Source organism: Rattus rattus, chromosome 9, assembly GCF_011064425.1.
Source record: "Rattus rattus isolate New Zealand chromosome 9, Rrattus_CSIRO_v1, whole genome shotgun sequence".
Classification (NCBI taxonomy): Eukaryota; Metazoa; Chordata; class Mammalia; order Rodentia; family Muridae; genus Rattus; species Rattus rattus.
In genome coordinates, this window is record NC_046162.1 from 32,671,945 (window position 1) to 32,691,331 (window position 19,387).

The 19,387-nt window shown below is 46.8% G+C and overlaps 1 protein-coding gene across 1 annotated transcript in view; it reads left to right on the forward strand.

Moving 5' to 3' along the window:
* The first annotated feature begins 14,697 nt into the window (after positions 1-14,697).
* Positions 14,698-19,387, forward strand: part of Rnf130 (ring finger protein 130) — an 88,008-nt gene continuing 83,318 nt past the window's right edge. The window contains 2 exon segments of the mRNA XM_032912039.1: positions 14,698-14,713; positions 14,716-14,943. Coding sequence (XP_032767930.1) covers positions 14,698-14,713; positions 14,716-14,943 — 244 coding nt within the window.

Consider the following 19,387-nt stretch of genomic DNA (forward strand, 5'->3'; position numbering starts at 1 on the left):
CCCTGGGTTCGGTTCCCAGCTCCGAAAAAAAAAGAAACAGAGAAGGTGACACATTCAAGGGTAAAACTGCTGCGGGACAAGAATTTCTATCCAGGGTGTCCCGAAGCTGATTGAGAGACTTGCTAAGAGAGACACCTCACCTTCACAGGATGGAGCAACCTAACAGGACATAGGAAGGCTACCCGATACACTGGTGTGATTTGTGCTAGGCTCCAGGTGCCAAGAGAAACAGCAGGCAGCTCTGAGGGAGACATTTACCAAGTAGGAGAGGAGAGTTGGTTGTTAGAGCAGAAGAGCAGCGGCTGGAGAGGCAGATGCTAAAATTTGATGTCAAATATGGTGCATGGAGGCAGCAGGAGCAAGTTATCTGCACACAGGAGGGTCAAACATCCACAGTTTGGTTCAGTTATGAAGGCCCATCCTTTTGGGAGGTCCAGTAACCCTACTGGGTTTGGGCACCAAATATAAGCTATGGCAGAAAGAAACTACTGCAGAATGAAAAGTTTACTGGGGATCACTGCCAAGGCCATCTTCAGTGGTCGGGCAGAGAGAAGAATAAAATGACAGAAAAGCGGGCAATGGTTTTTATGACAGTCAGCAGGGTGAGGATCTGCGCTGATACGGGCTGCCCAGACCGATTGGACTGCAAGCCCTGGTCTGAGACAGCCGAACTTTGGCTGAAGGTTAAGGAAGGTTCTTGGAAGACTCACGCTTTTTTAGTAAGCAGAAACCCACCTTCAGACTTGTTTACCCAATGACACTCCTTCTCTTTAACCCAGCCAGAGTCCTGTTTGGTAGTTGTCACCACCGCGAAGTGGGGGAGAAGGGGCTTTGGACCTGACAAGATGGAACACAGACAGCGCAAGAAAGGCAAAGGCCCTAAGGATGCTAGGCAGCCGAGGGTAGAGCCTGAAGCCTCGGGTTCATGGTCTTTTATATCCCTTCCCTTTGCCTTGTGCTTCCCAGGGCTTGATTTTTCTTTTTCTTTTTCTTTTTAATGAGCATGCTCTATTCATTAGATGATGCCAAGGGAAGGGCAGGGTTTCCAGTCTTCCTCTGTAAAATGGCTTGTTTTACATGTCAATCTCCATGACTTTTTTTTTTCTACCCAGTTCCTATTCTCCTGTGGTAGTTGTGCCTGAGGTAAGAATAAGCCCCAGACTTTATATAAAAGTCCCAATAAATTTCCTCCTGACCGAGCTGGAATTCCAGCAACTAAAACGGGCCCAATGATGACATGCCAGTCAGGGTACAGCTTCAACCTTGCTCTGAGGCTCTCCCAGACACCCTCCCTGCTCAGCCAGAGACCTCAGGTCCTTCTTAGCTGAATCGATTCTTAGCTGGCTCATTTCTCTAGGCCAGGCTTAATCTGGGTGTCTTAAACAGCATGAGAAACCTCCAGACGACAGAAACCAGATTCCAGGCTTAGAGTATCTCTCCTTTTAATTTGTTTGCTTTTAATCCACTTATATCCGTCAGGGCTGCATTTTGATGCAATTAGCAGGAAATCTTTCACAGAGTGATTTAGAGAGAGAAGTGCAAAAGAGGGGGGAGGAAGGAGAAGGGAGAAAGGGGCTGGTTCTGCATCTATTCTAAGAGAATTCTTCTCCACCCATGCACCTTCTCCCTTGCTTCTGTGCCTGTCTGCATTAGCAAGACTTTCAGCACTGTGAGGAAAACACCCAAGGAGCAACTTCAAGGAGAAAAAGATTTATCTTGGCTCATGGTTTCAGAATTGTCAGTCTGTGGAGGGTAGGAAGGGTGTGGTAGAGCAGGCAGGCAATGGAGAAAGGGGGGACAAAGAGAGAGAAAGCAGGGGACGGATGTGAGAGAGCAAGCCTAACCTGCAACCTTTCTCCTGTCCTGCTTACTACATCCAGGCCCATAGCCTGTGGGCTGATACTGCCCGCATGCAGAGCAAGTTTTCCCCTTAGGTAAATCTCTATGGAGACAGCTTGACAAATACACTGAGGGGAAGCTTTGCTACCCATCCTAGCTGCTTCTCCAGGCTACAAGTTGTTGCTGCTGCTGCTGCTCAGGTCCCACAGGGTCTGGAGAAAGGACGAGTTGAGGCAACAGCTCCCCTCCCAACTCTCCGTGAGGTAGAACTTCGTAGGGACCAAACTGTGGCACAAGGGTGGGAATCTTTGATCGTTTGCTGACATACTCTTAAGTCTCAGAGCTCCTGCTTCATAAACATGTGTAGGGTGAATGGGTAGATGATGGATGCTTCTTCAGGAAGATAAGAGTGGAATTTTCACCTCCTATAGCCTACAAAGTAGAATCAGTCTGAGAGAGGGCTGATGACGAGCACGAGGTGACTCTAACGATGTCTGATACCTTGGTTCCCAGACAGTTAGACAAGTGATGTCTTGACACCGCTCATGGGCTTTTACCATTCACAAAAGTTTCTTGAGAGGTTTCCCCCTGTATCTAATCAGATCTAGATACCTTGTCCCGCTCACCTTTGTTAGGAGATCCTCACCCTCCAAAGCATGTGTGTTCCTCTGGAAAGATGTTTCCTCCAATTCTTACAAGTTCTCCCAGGCCAAAACAACTGGCAGGATTACCGTTCAATCACAGCTTGAGCAGATGCATGGCCTGTCTGTCCCCTTCTGCCTTTAGTAAATACAGTGAACAGGAAACGAATACAGTTTTCACCCGGGTTAGTGAAACTTTCATATTCCATGTGTGGAAAACATGGCAGATTTTCATTTAACAGAAGTATGGGCAGTAAAACCAAATTTATGTTTTTTTCCCTTGAAAAGATGTAGTTAAACTCAATCAATACACGGAGAACACCAGAGAGGCCTCAGTGCTGTGGGCTGAAGTGTGCCTGCTGACCCCATTGCCCTAACCGAATCCCTAACCCCCAATGCTGGGGTATTTGAAAACTAGGTTCTTTGGAAGTCATTGGGATTGGGTGGGGTTGTGAAGATGAGGCTCTTAAGATAGAATTAGGGGTTGGTAAGAAGAGAAAAGGGGGATCACTCAGGAGATGGATCAGTTGGTTAAGGGCTTGTTGTACATGCCAGATGAGCTGGGTTCAATCCCCAAAACACACATGAAGATGGAAGGAGAGAATTAACTCCATAGAGTTGTACTCTGACCTTCACATGCATACTGTAGCACTCTACTGCCTGCACATACATCACACGCACACACACACACACACACACACACACGCTCACACACACACGCATGCTCTCACACACACACACACACCAATAATAATAATTGCTTTTATTAATTAATCTATTCATTTTATATCCCAATCCCAGCCCCCCCTCATCCTCTCCTCCCAGTCCCACCTCACAACCCCCTTTCTCATTACCCCCTTTCTTTCACCTCAGAGAAGGGGAAGCCCCCTATGGGCACCATAGTAATAATGTTTAATTAAGAAAGAAGACAGTTGTACTCTTTCTTGTCAAGTAAAGAGACAGTGAGAAGATGGCCATCTACAATCCAGAGAGAAAACCCTCAGCAGGACCCACTTAGCTAGCATATGATCTTGGGCTTCTAAGCTCCAGAACTACTGAGAAATAGACGTTTGCCATTTAGGATCTGGATAAGTGGCTCAGTGGGTAAAGCACTTACTATGCAAGCTTGAAGACCTGAGTTCAAATCCCCAGAACCCATGTAAAGCTGAGCATTGTAGCTCATATGTGATCCAGGGCACCTACTGTGAGGTGGGAGACAGGAGGATCCATGGATGTCATAGGCCAGCTAGCTTGACCCATACAGCAGAGAGCAAGAAAAAGAGAGACTTTGCCAAAACAAGTTGGAAGGTGTGACAGCTAACCTTGGTTATCAAACTTGGTTACATCTGGAATTAACCCATACCCATGCTTTTGGGGACTCCTGTGAAAGATTTTCCTGACCAGATTATTGAAGCAGGAAGACACACTCTAAATCTGGGTGGCTCCTTCCATTGGCAACCCATATAAAAGGACATGGAAGAGATAAATAGTATTTTGCCTGCTTGAGCTCACTCTCACTGGAAAATTCATCTATCCTGTTGCTGGGGTATCCCTCCACGGATATTAGAATCTTCTTCAGGATTCCAATGTAGACTAAAGGCCAGCAGCTCTTCAGGAATAGTCAAGGACTCCAGCACCAGGGTGGGACCACATCAGCCTTGTAGACTGAACTATTGATTCTTGGCCTCTGCAGTGTGAGACTACATGGATCACAGCCTGAGAGCTAATCTAGCTAATCCTCATTTAATATATGTATTCATTCTATCAGTTCTGCTCCTTTAGAGAATTCTATAGCAGCTGGAGAAATGACCCAGCAATTAGAAGCCCTGCCTTCCCATAGACCCAGGTTTAATTCCAAGCACCTACATGGCAGTCCTCAACCATCTGTGACTCCAGTTCCAGGGGATTCAATGCTCTGTTCTGTCCTATCTTGGCACCAGGCACACACACGCACAGACATACATACTGCCAAACACAATACAGATATAAGTATATTCAGGGAACTCTGACTAATATGGATTTCGAGGACCAGCACCTGAGGTTGTCCCTCTGACCCTCACATCTGAGACAAGCATATACCCAGACTCAAAAAGGTACACATAAAAAGGTAAAACATGTATCATTTAGGCCATCCACTTTAGAGGAGTTTGCTAGAGTGTTTTAGCAGACGATAATGCAGCTCTATTGGGGCCTGTATATTACCAAGGGTCACTTGGGGCCGCCCCCCCCCCCGACTCTGCCAGCCTCAGACTTAACACTATCCATACATTCCCCTGCCTTTGCTTCTCCCTTCCGCAGTCTGACTTTTGTCCTAGGCTCCTTGGCGCCTCTTGGTAAGGCATCAGAAGAGCGCTTTTTGTCACTGCCAAACTGAACTTATTTTGAAAAGACGAAAACGAGGCACCTAAAAAGTCACCCACCCACCCACCCCCTGCCCCAAATAAGCTGGACTATTTTTATTCACTGGTTTCCTTCCAGTGCCTGTTCACACGTGCGGACTTAACTTGATGCAGTGGCAACCAGATATTTTGCATTCCACTTTTGCACTCGACAAAATGTCAGGAGCCCTCCCTGTTGCTCCAGCTTTGTGCTATATTAATAGCCTCTATTCATCCTCAAATTTGTTGCACCATAATTTTCCTAACAGACAAATGAGCCTATTCCCAACTTTTTGTCCCGATAGCAAACGCTGTAATCAACATGCTTGTGTGCTGAGTTTGTTTGTTCTTGTGTTGGGAAGTTGGTTTGGTGGTAGCCTGCACTCTGGCATCAGCTGGGGCTGGCAGCCCACACTGTCTTGTTGTTCCTCCTAAGTCTCCAGGCTGCTGGTTATGGAAGAGCTTCTTGGTCCCAAGTATCAGACTCTCCACTGACCATAAGCGACCTGGAAATTCTGTGGTCCCCTTCCTGGATGATATCTTAGTGTGGTTTCTGACGCTATAACTGAATACCACACACTGGGAAGTTGATAAAGAATGGTTTGTAGCCATGTGAGGTGGCACAAATCTGGAGTCCCAGCATGTGGGAGATGGATGCAGGAAAAACGGGGGTTTAGGATCAGGTCTGACTACACAGCAAGTTCAAGTCCAGCCTGAGCTACACAAGAGCCTATCTCAAAATCTCAAGTCAGAGGCTGGGGAGATGACGCACTATGAAAAAGTCTTGTCATGCAAGCATGGAGACCTGAGTTTGATGGGATGGATCCTGGGAAGTTCCATGTACCAGCTTTGAGTCTAGGGAGGGTCTTGCTGTTGAGATGCCACAGAATCCTCAGACAGCATTGGATGTCACATGGAAAGCCAGGAGCCTGCTAGCTTAGGTCTCTTTCTCATTGTTACCAATGCAATCACCAGAGCCCTTCCCAAATTATCCCCCCAAACATGCCAAGTATCCTCAATATATGACTTTGGAGGCTAAGCTTCTATATGAGTCTTTAGGGGTAGCCCCTAAGACATGACAGATGATGTGTCTAAAGAGAAAGGCTCACAACCCCAACTCTATTTCTGGAAGAAAGTAGCTAGACTTCACCTGGCAAGAAGTGAGGTCATCACCTGCCTGCATCAGATAAAGGCTAACACTGTTTGTCCCGTGCCCATTGAATCATGCTGGCCCTGGTGGGGCTACTTATCTGCCACCACATACTCCCTAGGCAAGGCCGGTTGGTGGTTCAGGTATATCTGGCGCAGACAGAGAAATTCGATGGGAAACCTGGAGGAATGCACTGTTGACTTAGCTGAGCAGCAGCATTCTCATGAAGCTGCCCCCAGATTCCAGCTGCTCAGGCCCCCAGGGCCAGGTTGGGGTGTCCTGTCCTCTCTGAAGCCAGCCCTGCCACCTTCCCTTTTAAGCAGAAGAGCAGCTGAGTAGCCTCTCCCAATCTTTTTCTGTACATGCTGACCGAATCTGTTTCTGTTGTTTATGTGCTGAAGGCCCCTTGGGTACAATAAACTCCCTGGTGGCGGAGCCATCAGAACCCTAAGGATGCCCACTTCAAGTCAGCCTGAGTGCCAATGGTCAGACGACGAGAAGGCCAGCTGGTCCAGGCTGGCTCCAGCCAGCTGTCACCTACTTGCTCTCTCAGCTCTTTGTGGCTCGATCATTCATCATTCCGACCAAAGGGATCTTGACAAAGGGCAAAGAGATGCCTTCGATTCGACTGAAAGGGCAGCCACCCTGGCAGCTCATCCCAGCTCAGCATCCCAGGGGAGGGATCAAACCCAGGACCCACTCAAATTCCTGGACAGAGCTCAGTGTCAGGTCTCTGGCTTCCTGGACCGAGCCAAAGGCAAGGAAATACAGTTCATCTGAATCCTGAGCCTGGCGCCAAGCCGGGGGTTAGATGCTGGGACCAGCCAGGATTAGGTTTGACATCCTGGCCTTTGCTTCAGCCTCATCTACTGGGAGAAGGAGTTACTTCACTGAGCTTCGATTTCCTCATCCGACTATCCTCTGGAGAATTAAATTCTGCTCTGCTGCTCACAACAGGCTCCAAATCTGACCTCAATCTTCCTCTGCCCACCTTGACCTCTTGCTCTTTTGCTACTACCTCTCAAGTGCTGGGATCACAGGTGTTGTACTACCATGACTAATTTATAAGGGGCTGGTGAACAAGCCCAGGGCTTCCTGGATGCTGGGCAAGCACTCTACCAACTGAGTTACATTCCGGCCTATCTGTTTATACAAGTTTTTACATCTCACCTGACCACAAAGCCATTGTGTCCAGTGTGGCCTGTGAGCCCTGGGCTTGTGGGATGGGTCAGTGGGACGGGTCAATGTGACAGGCCTTCCCTCTATGCACTCCACCATGTGGTTTCCCTAAAAAGACTCTAGCAGGAAAGGAAAGGAGGCCAGCTTTCTTCCTCCAGGCCATCCACTTAGAGGTAAGGGGAGTCTGGGCCACTTCCTTTTTTTTTCCCTGAGGTCCCCAGCTTATGAAAAAAATAAATAAAGTTATAGTAATTATGATATCAGTGTTTAAACAGAAAAAGAAAAACCACAAGGCACTCATTTGTTGGCAAAGTAATTGCAGAACTCAATATGTTTCTTGGTAAATTTTGAGTGGTGCAGTCCTTGGCAGAAAACAAGCTTAAAGCCTCAACGTGTGCGTGCGTGTGTGTGTGTGTGTGTGTGTACGACTGTCTATGGGTATGCAGGTGTGTGAGTATATATTGTTGTGTGTGGTGGGGACCTGTGTGCACATGGGCATATGACAGTCAGAGGTCAACATCAGATCTTATTCCTCAGGAGGTACCCGTCTTTGTTTATGGCACAGGATCTCCCACTGGTCTGAACTGTGAGCTAAATAGACCTTTTCTCTATGAAAGAGCCTTTCTAGAGTGATGGAAAATAGATTAAGTTGCCATCAAACAACTCAGGCAAAAGCGAAAACCATGTGAAGACAGCATGTCTGACCAAATAGTCATGCCCATGGCTGAGTTAAAGTAGCAAGCGTGCAAACACCATTTTAAAACCCTTCATGCTGGCCGTTGTCTTACTAAGTAACATTGCACTCTGGAGGGAATCCCTGCTGTGCAAATTCTTCTTGAAAAGGCATACTCAAAAACTGTTCAACGCACCTCACCATTAATCGACAACAACAAAACAAAGAAACAATCCCACACAGGTCTAGCTTGGTGATGTAATGTGCTTATCGGGCTTGCTTACAAGAGCTGCAGTGAGGGCTTACTCGAGGAAGGAGCAGGAGTGAGGGGACACTCACACAGGACTGTGGGAGACCCCAAAACCTCAGTGTTAGTAAAGTCTCAGAGGAGCATGGGTAATCAGCTATGGAGATGAAGTCCCCCTTAAGTTAACTTCCCACTCTATAAACTCCAGCATCTTCCAAGGCCATAGACAGCTGTGGCAGAATAACACAGGAAAGTTTAATGTGGTCACATCTTAAGCTTTATTGTGCAGGTCGGATTGAGTTAGTTATCGCCAGGAAGAATTTCACCAAAATGTGCTGTGCTTAAATATGCCTAAAATAAACTACATGGGGTCAGTCTCCCAAAAATTTGAACCAACACTAACTACCTTTGCCTCCCATGGATTAGTACTCTGCTGGCTGTGATGTTCAGAGAGATCCCCCACATTCCTTCTATGAGGGAAGTCAACAGGTGCCATCTTGGCCTCTTCTGGTGATCACAGATGCTCTAATTGAGGTGGTAATGGCTGTTAAACTTGGAGGACAGCATTCCAGAACAACCGACGACACAAATAGGTTGTGGATTTTCTATAATTGTCCCCTGGTTAACAGGGCGGCTTCTGGTACCCAAGTGTGCACTCATGTACTCCATGCTCGTTCTAGGACTTGAGACTCACCTGACCACGACCTAGATCTTTCCAAAGTCCGTCTTTCTGGGAATAAGTCATGAGCAGATGTGCTGGCTAGTGGTTACAGGTTGCAGCTACTCATCATCAGTTTAGAACCTGTTAAAATCAGAGAGGCCGGGGTCGGGGATTTAGCTCAGTGGTAGAGCGCTTGCCTAGGAAGCACAAGGCCCTGGGTTCGGTCCCCAGCTCCGAAAAAAAGAAAAAAGAAAAAAAAAATCAGAGAGGCCAGGAATCTTGTCTCTGCTTCGTTGAGGGATGCTGACCTTGAGACAATGGGACAAGTGAACTCCATCCAGCTGACCTGTGGCCAAACAGCTATGTGAAACACCGGCATTTATATAAATCACCCTGAAAAATAAGGAAGAAGTAGAGGGAGAGGGAAAGAAGGAGCACGCAGAGTCCTGAGAACATCCTACTTCCTAAGGACTGCCTGTGTAAATGTTACCCCAATATCATGGTCAATTTCAGGGTATCAACGACTTAACAACTGGCTCTCTGAATTCCTGAATACTTAACAACAGGCCCTAGTGCACCACTGATGCGAGCCCAGGCCCGAGTGTCTCTCTCATTCCACACTCCCGCTCTTTCCCAGCAGTTGTTCTATGTTTTGACTTAAAAAAAAAAAAAAAAAACAAAAAACCAATTTCGGAATTTCACTATGTTCAGGTCCCATTTGCTTATTATTCAAATAATTTTCTTCCAGAATCTTTCCTCCCTTCCCTTGTTTTCACTCCCTTCCCCCACGTGCTTGCTTGCTTTTCTTTCTTTCCTTCTTTCTTTCTTTCTTTCTTTCTTTCTTTTTTTATAAAGATTTATTTATTTATCTACTTTATGTGAGACTGTAGCTGTCTTTAGATAAAACAGAAGAGGGCACCAGATCTCATTACAGGTGGTTGTGAGCCACCATGCGGAACTGAATTTAGGACCTCAGGAAGAGCAGTTAGTGCTCTTAAACGATGAGCCATTTCCCCGGCTGCCCCACCCACCACGTGCTTTCTTTCCTTTTGTGGTTGGGGATAGAATCTAGGGTCTCTTCAAGGTTGGCCAATCGGGTGATACCTCTAGGCAGGTGATAAGGCTATCATTGAAAATCGAATCACTCACTACAAAAGGGAAGATAACATTGAAATTGGCATTGTAAAACGGGACTTTGTGGCCCACCTGTAATCCCAGCATTTGGGAAGTAGAAGCAAGAGGGTCAGAAGTTCCGAGGACATCTTTGACCACATAATGAGTTCCAGGCCAGCCTGGGCTACAGGAGACTATTTGTAAGTACAAAAGTACTTTACCTGAAACAAAGTCTTACTCTCTGGCTTGGACCTCAAGGACATAGCCTTGAATCTTGAGCCACTCTCCTGCCTTGGCCTCCGTCTGGAGTGCTGAGACTATACCTGTAAACCACCACGTCTGGCTAAAATGAATGAGAATGCCCCTCCCCCTTCTTCCATAGGTTCACATATTTCAATACTTGGTCACTAGTTGATAGAACTGTTTGGGAAGGATCAAGAAGTATGACCTTGCAGGAGGAGGTGTGCCAATAGGAGGTGAGCTTTTAGGGTTCAAAGCCCACACCACTCCTACTTACTTATCTCTGCTTCCTGCTTTCGGATGAAGATGTAAGTTCTTAAATAAGGCTCCAGAGGGGCTGGAGAGATGGCTCAGCGGTTAAGAGCACCCGACTACTCTTGCAGAAGTCCTGAGTTCAATTCCCAGCAACCACATGGTGGCTCACAACCATCTGTAAAGAGATCCGATGCCCTCTTCTGGTGTGTCTGAAGACAGCTACAGTGTGCTTATATATAATAAATGAATAAATCTTAAAAAAAGAAAATAAGGCTCCAGAGACAGGACTGCTTGTCTGCTCTTATGCTCCCTGCCATGATGACCATGGATTCTAATCCTCTGGAATCGGGATGCCCAATCACTGTTTCCTTCTGTGAGTTACCTTGACCACGGTGTTTTATCACAGCAATAGAAAAGTAACTCGGACGCTATGTGTTGGATCTGATGACTCAGAGACTGGGCTCTGGGACCCTAGAGCCTGTCTCTGTGAAGCCTTTATAGGACAGGACACGCCTGTTCACATCATTCACAAGGAAGAGCGAGTGACTCTGGGCTGAATATGCTAACATTAGAAGCAGTTCCTATGGGGCTCTGCATCAGGGGTATACGCCATCTGTAGCACCCTGGGGGTTGGAGTGTCCACAGGACACACCTCCAGCAAGCCTGCTTTATAGTATTAGATGAGTTTCTGTAGCAATTTATCCAGTTTGGGGATGAAATGCGATCAATAACAGCAGTGGAGGCCTCTAACACAGAAAAGAGAGAGTTGAGTTGGAGTCAAGGGAGGATAGCTAAGAAAAGATAGTGGCACTTCTTCCAAAGCTGAGTACACCCCTGCCCTGCAACTCTAAAGCACACACTCTCGGGGATGCAAGACAGCAGCCCCCAAACTGCTGGCACAGTGTCTCTTCTGTTGCTATGACATATTACCTGAAATTGGGTACTTGATAAAGGCTGGATATGTGTTTGGCTTATGGTTCTGAAGGGTGAAAGGTCCGGGATCATGGTACCATTATGGAGGACCTTCTTGCTGTATCTTATCATGGTAGAAGGCTTCATGGGGAAGATCAGAGCCAGCAAACCACAGATTGGGGAATAACCAGAAAAGACCTTGCCTCAAACAATACAGAAGGCAAGGACAGACACTCATGCTTGTCCTCTGACCTCCCCTTGCTTTTATAACTAAGTCATCCTACCAATCTATAAATAGATCGATCTATTCATGAGCCAGCACCCTCCTGACCCAATGACCTCCAAATATCATCACCATATGACTTTAGAGATCACGTCACCACACATAAACGCTTGGGAATAAATGTTCAAGCCATAGCAAATAGGGTGTAACACAGCTAAAGCTTGGTGACAGAACAGCTGTCCTGCACGAGTAAGGCCACAGGCTCAAAGTCCAGCAGCAGAAGGAGGAACGGACAACAAGGAGGTGTGGCAGCAGAGAAACAAAGCAGATTTCTCAACACCTCTGCTTTTCCTAGTCCCAGGAGAAAAATCAATAACAATGCTCATGAATAGGAAAAAAAATGGATAAATCAATAGTGGAATACTACACAGGAAATAAAAAAGAGCCATGACTAAATTAAAATGACAGAAAATTAATTTCAGACATAACATTAGAAAAAAGAAACCAGACACCAATGAGTATGTGCTGTGTGGTTCCATTTATGTAAATCAAACTAATCTACAGCTATGGGAATAAGAGCACTGGGGCGTTCATCACGAGGCAGCCAGGGAGATTTCCAGGGTTTTAATGCTGTTCTCTATTTTGTTCTAGTTATTACAAAAGGGCTTTCACCTTGGAAACATTTGCTGGGTGCACACACAAGATTTCTGTACTTTCCTACAGATGTTACATTTCTTAGGAACCACGTATGTGTGTGCTTGTTCACTGTGTGGATGTGTTCACGCCACGGTACACATGTGGAGGTCAGAGGACAACCATGGGCATCTGTCCTTGCCCTCCCATGTTGTTTGAGGTGTCCTAGCCCCACCTCCCATCTTTCCATAGAAACTCTGGGATTACAGACATGTCTTCCCATCTCTGTCTTTATGTGAATTCTGGGGTTCAGAACTTAGGTTCTAGTGTTTCCCCAGTAATCACTGCCCAGAGCCACCTCCCAGCCCTCAGCTGTTACATTTCAACACACACATTAATAACTGTAAATCTAAAAGCTCAGTGTGAATGAAGAGAATGAAAGACAGAGGACAGTCACAACCGGGCATTATTTAATAATTAAAAAGTACATGATACTAGACGATACAAATGTTGCAAGAACACAAAGAAAAGATACATTAAGTACATTAGAATGGCTGTCTGTGGGGCAGAACATCAGACTAGGAATCCTAGTAAAAAAGTAAACATGCTGATAGTAAAATAAGAGCAGGGTTTTGTAGGACCAGTTGGGATCGTTTAGAAGTTTAAAATAAAACAAACAGGGAAGCACAAGAGGAAGAAGAGAAAGAGAAGGAGGAGGGGGAGGGGAGAGGGAGAGGAGGGGGAGGAAACAGGCTTTGAGAATCTGGACAACCCTTTCAGTTCAGCACTGCTTAGGTTTGACCCCTGGAGTCCCCCAAGCACTGTTCAATGAGTTTTACACACATGACTTTGCACACCTAGAGGTAGCAAGCAGATCAGATCCTGATAGACTGAAGCCCTTCATAGAATCTAGGACCTGGGAAGGTGGTAGCTCTTAGTGGAGCTCTGGGAAGAAGGGAATTTGACATGGGGCATACAGGTGACTGAGGCATTCTTATGACCTGGGAAATGGGAAGAGAGACAGGTAGAGAGGTTTAAGAGACAGAGAAAATGGTAGAGAGAGAGAAACGGCCCTGTCAAGGTGGTGCGCATGAGGGTGGCTCACTGACAGGCAACCGAGGGCTCTATTCAGACTTCAGCCCACATCCTCCAGGAGACCTCCCACACCCAAGTACCCCAAACGCTATATTCTCATTTACCATATACTCTTATACCATGGTTCTCAACCTTCCTAATGGTGTGACACTAATACAGTTCCTCATGTTGTAGTGACCCCCAACCATAAAATTATTTTCATCGCTATTTCTTCTGCCCTGGTTTTGTTGTGGGTGTGTGTGGACTTCTGTAATATCACTTCTTGCTGGGGGCATAAGCACCCCCACACTAAAGGGTAAGAACTAAGGGTAAGAACTGGGGGGGGGGAGATAAGTATGCAAAGAGAAGACAGGACCAACAAATGGGAGTGGAAGAGGAGATTCTTACAAGAGAAAGCCCCATATAGGGGCCAAACATAGCCTGTAACTTTTTGGCAGGCAACTCTAGGGTCTCATCCTGAGAATAGGTACTGTGGTCCACTTCCCCAGTGAGGAGAGGCCCAATTACAGAAGAAACCGAGCAGAGCCCTTGTTGAATGCCGCAAGCACTATTCTACTTTACAGAAAGGAAGTGAGTGTCTGTGGGTCTGGGTATTCTGGGGGGAGTCAGGGTTGGGGAAGAGGACCATACCAACCTTATGAAGTTTCTATCTGTCTCTAACAGACATTGCTAACCACTCAGATGCCTTATTGGGTCCAATTCTACCGGGCCCCAAACGCAAAGACACCCTCCCGACTGATTTCAATACAGCATGCAAACAACCGAGTGGAAATGTTAGCTCTCAAAGACATTTAATTTAAAACCTAACGTTTAGCTTGGTTTCTTTTAGTCGTATCTCCAACATCTCTATAGGTTCTTGGAAAGCTTCACAGATCCAGGTCATAGAGGGCTAGGAAGCCCGGGGCAGTTCACTGAGTCCGGTGCCAGCAAGCAGGTGACTGGACTGCCCTGGCCCTCGTGCGGGAGGGCGGGAGCAGGCAGTGCCTAGTGCGCACGCGTAGCGGACGGGTTTGTGCTTCGGGCTTGCGCGTTGCCGCTCGGCTGGAGGGAATGGGGAGGCAGCGGGCACGCGCCTGAGGCGGCATCGCCTACGCCCCCCAACCCCCATCCCCGGAGCAGTCGGGACTGCTTCGTCCCACCCACCCCGAGTCTTCTCAGGTGCCCTGTCCGCAAGCCTGGTCCCTCGTCACTCGAGCTGCCCTGAGAGGCAGCACGCGGCCTGACGCGCCGTCCTCCCCTGAGGGACCCAGGGGCGCGTGCCCGCGCGGGGCCGCGGACGTGAGGGCAGCGAACGACGGAACCGCGGCGCCGAGGAGGGCCGTGCTCGTGCCCGGTTCGTCGCGAGGCGCGCGCTCCCGCCGCAGCCGGGCCGCGCCCGCCCCGCCTCTCAGCACCGGCCCCGGCCCGGTCCGCGAGCGGCGGCGGCGGCGGCGGCGGCGGCGGCGGCCCGGAGGGACGATGAGCGGCGCGGCGCGGGCGGGCCAGCCCGGCTCGCGGCGCTGGCCCTGCTGACCTGCAGCCTGTGGCCGACGCGAGCGGACAACGCGAGCCAGGAGTACTACACGGCGCTCATCAACGTGACGGTGCAGGAGCCCGGCCGCGGCACCCCTCTCACGTTCCGCATCGACCGCGGGCGCTACGGGCTCGACTCACCCAAGGCCGAGGTCCGCGGCCAGGTGCTGGCACCGCTGCCCATCCACGGAGGTGAGGCGGGAGCGGAAGCCTGAGGCCGGGCGGGGGTCGCGGGGGCGGCGTGGCCCGGTGTCTGCGCGCCGTTCGGCCGCCGGCCCAAGGGGATCGCGGTCCCCGCGCTGTGGAGCCTGGCCTGCTCCCCGCTGGGAAAAGAGGCTTCAGAAACCCTGCTGCATTTCCCCCTGAAATTAAAAGAGAGCGAGACTTAAAACGTCCTCCTCTTTTTCATTTAGGTAGCTTGTTTACTGGAGGGCATTGGAATGCGAGTTTGCAGGGACAGTTGAGACAAAGGAGGTGGTGCAGGGGCGCAGAACTAGTTCATGGTGAATGAGATGCTTAACCTGTATTTTGGAATCGGCAGGTTTGTTCCTGAAATCCCACGGATTTAACACTGCAGTGAATCTTTAGGGATGAGAACCCCCCCACTCCCCCACCCCCGCCTTTCCTACTCACCCCCCCACTCCCAACGTCAAAACGTGCTGGTTTTTGTTTTTTGGGTTTTTTCTTTTCTTTTCTCTTTTTTCCCCCCGATAATGGCTAAGGGGAGAGGGTCCCTGTTGTTTTTGGCTTTCTCTGGCCCGGGTACTTTTGCTGTCATGAAACGCTAGAGATTTTCACATTATAAAGAATGTGAGAGTAGCTGAACTAGTAGCCAAGTCTTTGGTCACGGGTGCCCATCCAGAGGGAAAGAGGTAAAATGGTCAGGAATCGTCTTTGAAGCCATTTGATTTAGCCTTGGCGTTCCCCTTGTGTATGCCGGCTGTGCATACTTAATGATTTGGTGTAAACTCCTATGTTAATTACTGGTTGTGTTTTAAAGGACGTTGCTCCGTGGAGTGTGATATTTGGGGGCTTTGGCAGGCTGGACTTTGGGGAGATGTCTCCTATCCTATCTCCCGTTCTCACCTTACAATGTTGAGAGGATTAAAAAAAACAAAACTATGATTCCTGTTTAGATGTTTAGGAAATCTTTAGGATAATGGTGTTTGTTTTTATAGTCTAAAATATTAAAATGTGCCCTCAGAGTTCACTATTTGTATAATGCATATTAAGCTGCTGCTGCTGCTGCTGCTTTTGAGACATACTGGCTTGGGGCATAAGGTTTCTTTCTTTAGCTTAGATTTGGTTCTTAAGCGTTCATTTTTACACCAGCGACCAAATGCTTATGGTGTGTATTTCTTAGTCCACTAGGTTAGAATCAGCACTTAAGGCCCCTATTTGACCACAGAAACAGTTTTTTCTTTGCTCCATTCAATAAATATTTGCTGCCTGCTCTGTGCCAGTCACTGTGGTTGGGACATGTAATGTTGCCAAACTATGGCAGTAACAATGCTACACTATTTTCTGGAGGGGAAAAGGACCGTGAGGGTCATGTGGAAGGGGAGGAAGAGGAAGAAAGAGGCAAGCTACTCTGCAGAAAGATCTGTAAAGTGTTGTGAAATCTGTGGTTTGTGCTTGGGGCTTGGTTCCCTCCCCCCCTCCAGGCAACCCGGACCACCACCCTCACTTAAGATGCAGTGTTTCAAGTGCCACTGTCAGCTGTTTGTCTTCACCTCCAAGTTAGGGCCCATCTTGGATAATGTGGTAGGAGGCCAGTAGAAAGGTTTGGGAAACTGAAAGTTGTCTTAACCTGTCACTGGGAAATAGCATTGTGAGGTTGAAGGGTCTATATCAGACCTCTGCAACAAACACACTGTATGATACCAGCAACATAATTCTGCTTGGTGTCTTCATTTCTTATCTTAAAAAAAAAATGGACTGAGAGAGTATTCACCTCTCCTGTGAAGAAAAGGTGTCCTTATTGTATCCTCAAAAAAAAAATTAATTATTTTACATATGGATGTTTTGTCAAACATATGTGTACCCTGTAGTGCCCATAGAGACTAGAAGAGGGTGTTGTGTCCCCTGGAATTGGAGTTACAGAGCCGTGCTGTGGGTGCTGACAACCAGGCCCATGTCCTCTGCAAAAGCAACAACTGCTCTTAACTGCTGACCCATCTTTCCAGTCCATACCACATGAGAATTGTGTCAGGATTTCTCAGCATGGCTATGGCGGGACACTGTAGGTGACTTCAGTCAAGGTTTGGACAAATGGCCTTTACCCATGTGGTCTTTCAGTCCAGCCAGCGCCGATTGAAACCCACTTTGCCAAGCACCATTAAAAGCACTGCAGAAAAGGAAGGAGCAGTAGCCTGGAGTAAAGCGGTTAAAGGAGTCTTTCTGAAGCTCCCATTCAGAGCTGGTCTTTCCCCCAGGAAGTCTACCCATAAGTGTTTCTACACCCGTGGGTTTATAAGAACTCCAAGGTGACATTCTGCTTGTGCACTAGAAACTTAAGAATGTATTTTAAAAAGAAGTCTGGTAAAATTATTTGTGTTTAAGAAAACCATTTAAAGCAGACACCTGTTATCACAGCAGTGGGTTGATTCTCCATAGAGTATCCCAGGACAGCTTGTGGTGTGAGACCCTCTTCCCCAAAACAAAAACAATAATACCTACTTGAAAAGACACAAGAAATTTAAAGTTTTCATAGTGATTATCACGATGGCTAGTTCTATACTCATGGCTTGATTTGTGAAGTTAGAAACTTGTTATTTTTACAGTGCTCTTTCCAGGCCAATGTGAGTTGCACAGCTAGGCATATACGAGTTACTGAGTTTTACTTGCTCTATCTTTATAAAGGTCAGATTGACTCTAATTATCCTTAAGAGGTTGTTATTTTAAAAGTACATTTTGGAAAGTGTTAGCATTCTACTTTGTAAAAAAAAATACTTCCTAAACAAGTATACTTTGAAACATATTTTTCATTAAACAGAATTTATCAGTGAGTGGAGATGCTCTTTGTTCTGGACTAACATTTTTATGTTACCTGATAAAAAGTACTCATTTTGAGAAAGGGAGTTTTGAAGGACTGTGTTGTACATTTCTGAATAGATCATGGCTGCTTCCCGGCTGCTTGGTGCAGTGATCAGTTTTGAATTAGGATCACCCTAATCCCTTTGCAGAGCAGACCTAACTAGTGTGTGGCACAGACATTGTAAGTGTGCTTTATGTGCATGCACACTGGCTTTTTGTTTGAGCCCAGAGTGGGGGTTGGGGAAGGAGAAAGCCCTATGGTGGTGATGTAATTAGTATGTATGCAGATTGCTGGCAGCAAGAGTTTGGCATTGGCCACTTTATGCATTGTACAGAAATTTCAGGATGGCGTGTTAAAACCTCAGAGAACAGCCTCGTCAAGTAATAAACCTTACTGATACCTTGCTGATCGTAGAGTTGCAAACTAATTTTTTTTTAAAGGTTTGTCTCAGTTTTTTATGTTTGAAATTGTGGTTGTGCTGAAACCCTGATTCTCCCTTTAACAAATCTGAAGTTGGATTTAGGAATTTTCACGAACAGTGAAGGAGACTGACATAAAACCAAAGGTGAAAGAGATCACGTAACATTACAGTTGATAATAGCAGAGGAAGGCCACTAGACATAGAGATCTCAAAATAGTTACAGAAAAGGTACATGTGATCCCGGGAGCAGGTATTCTGAATATTCAGGAAGAGAACTCAAGAAAAGCTGCAGGCTTTGGAAACAGCGCTGAAAGAATGAGCTAGAGGGGCAAGAAGGAAATGTGGGGTGTGCATGTTTCGTTTGTATTGAACTGTGCCGTGCAGACAGTATTTTTTACATGGTATGTTTTCCCTGTCACTTTTGATTTCTATTAGCATATAAATGTTATGAAAAACGTAGAACTACCCACTCTCCTTACCAGGCTCCCAACCTACTACTACCTTCCTTTTTCTGTTTCTGTCAGAGCAAAATGTCTGATGTTTCTTTCCTTGCTGGCTTCCCCTTTACCTCCTGCTCTTCCTTACACAGTGAAAGTCTTTGATTGCTATGCTAGTGATTTTGATAAAAACAACATGTTGGATGACTTGGTCAGGATTCCTAGAATCTTGATGTATATAGAACGATGGGCCAAATTAAAATAAAAAGTTTTAACTTTTTAGTAGAGACAAATGTTAAAAGCGCTGCCTTGTTTGAGAGTTGTTAATGGAGATAAGGCTTACACATATGTGACAGCTGGTAAATTCTCATGACTTTGCCCAGGCCAGTACTGGGTTGCATCTGGATGCAGGGCGGCTCTCATACTTTGTAGAGGCCATACATACCTTTAATGTATAGTTAATTCTTATTAAAAGTTGTAAGAGACAGACAAACTGCATAACTTCATTTTGAATGTTACAGAAGAAATCCTTCACTGCTAAGAATAGACTAATGTCTTCTGAGATCCTCTCACCTAGGGCAAGACGTGGCTGAAATAAGACAAATCTTTAAGAAGCCTGCCAAAATATACGTACTCACTAAAGAGAATATTGCTCAGTTTTCTTTTTGTCCTACTAGGAGCTAAATTCATGGCCTCATAGTGCTTGCCAAGCACTTTGCTACTGAGCTATATCCTTGCCCA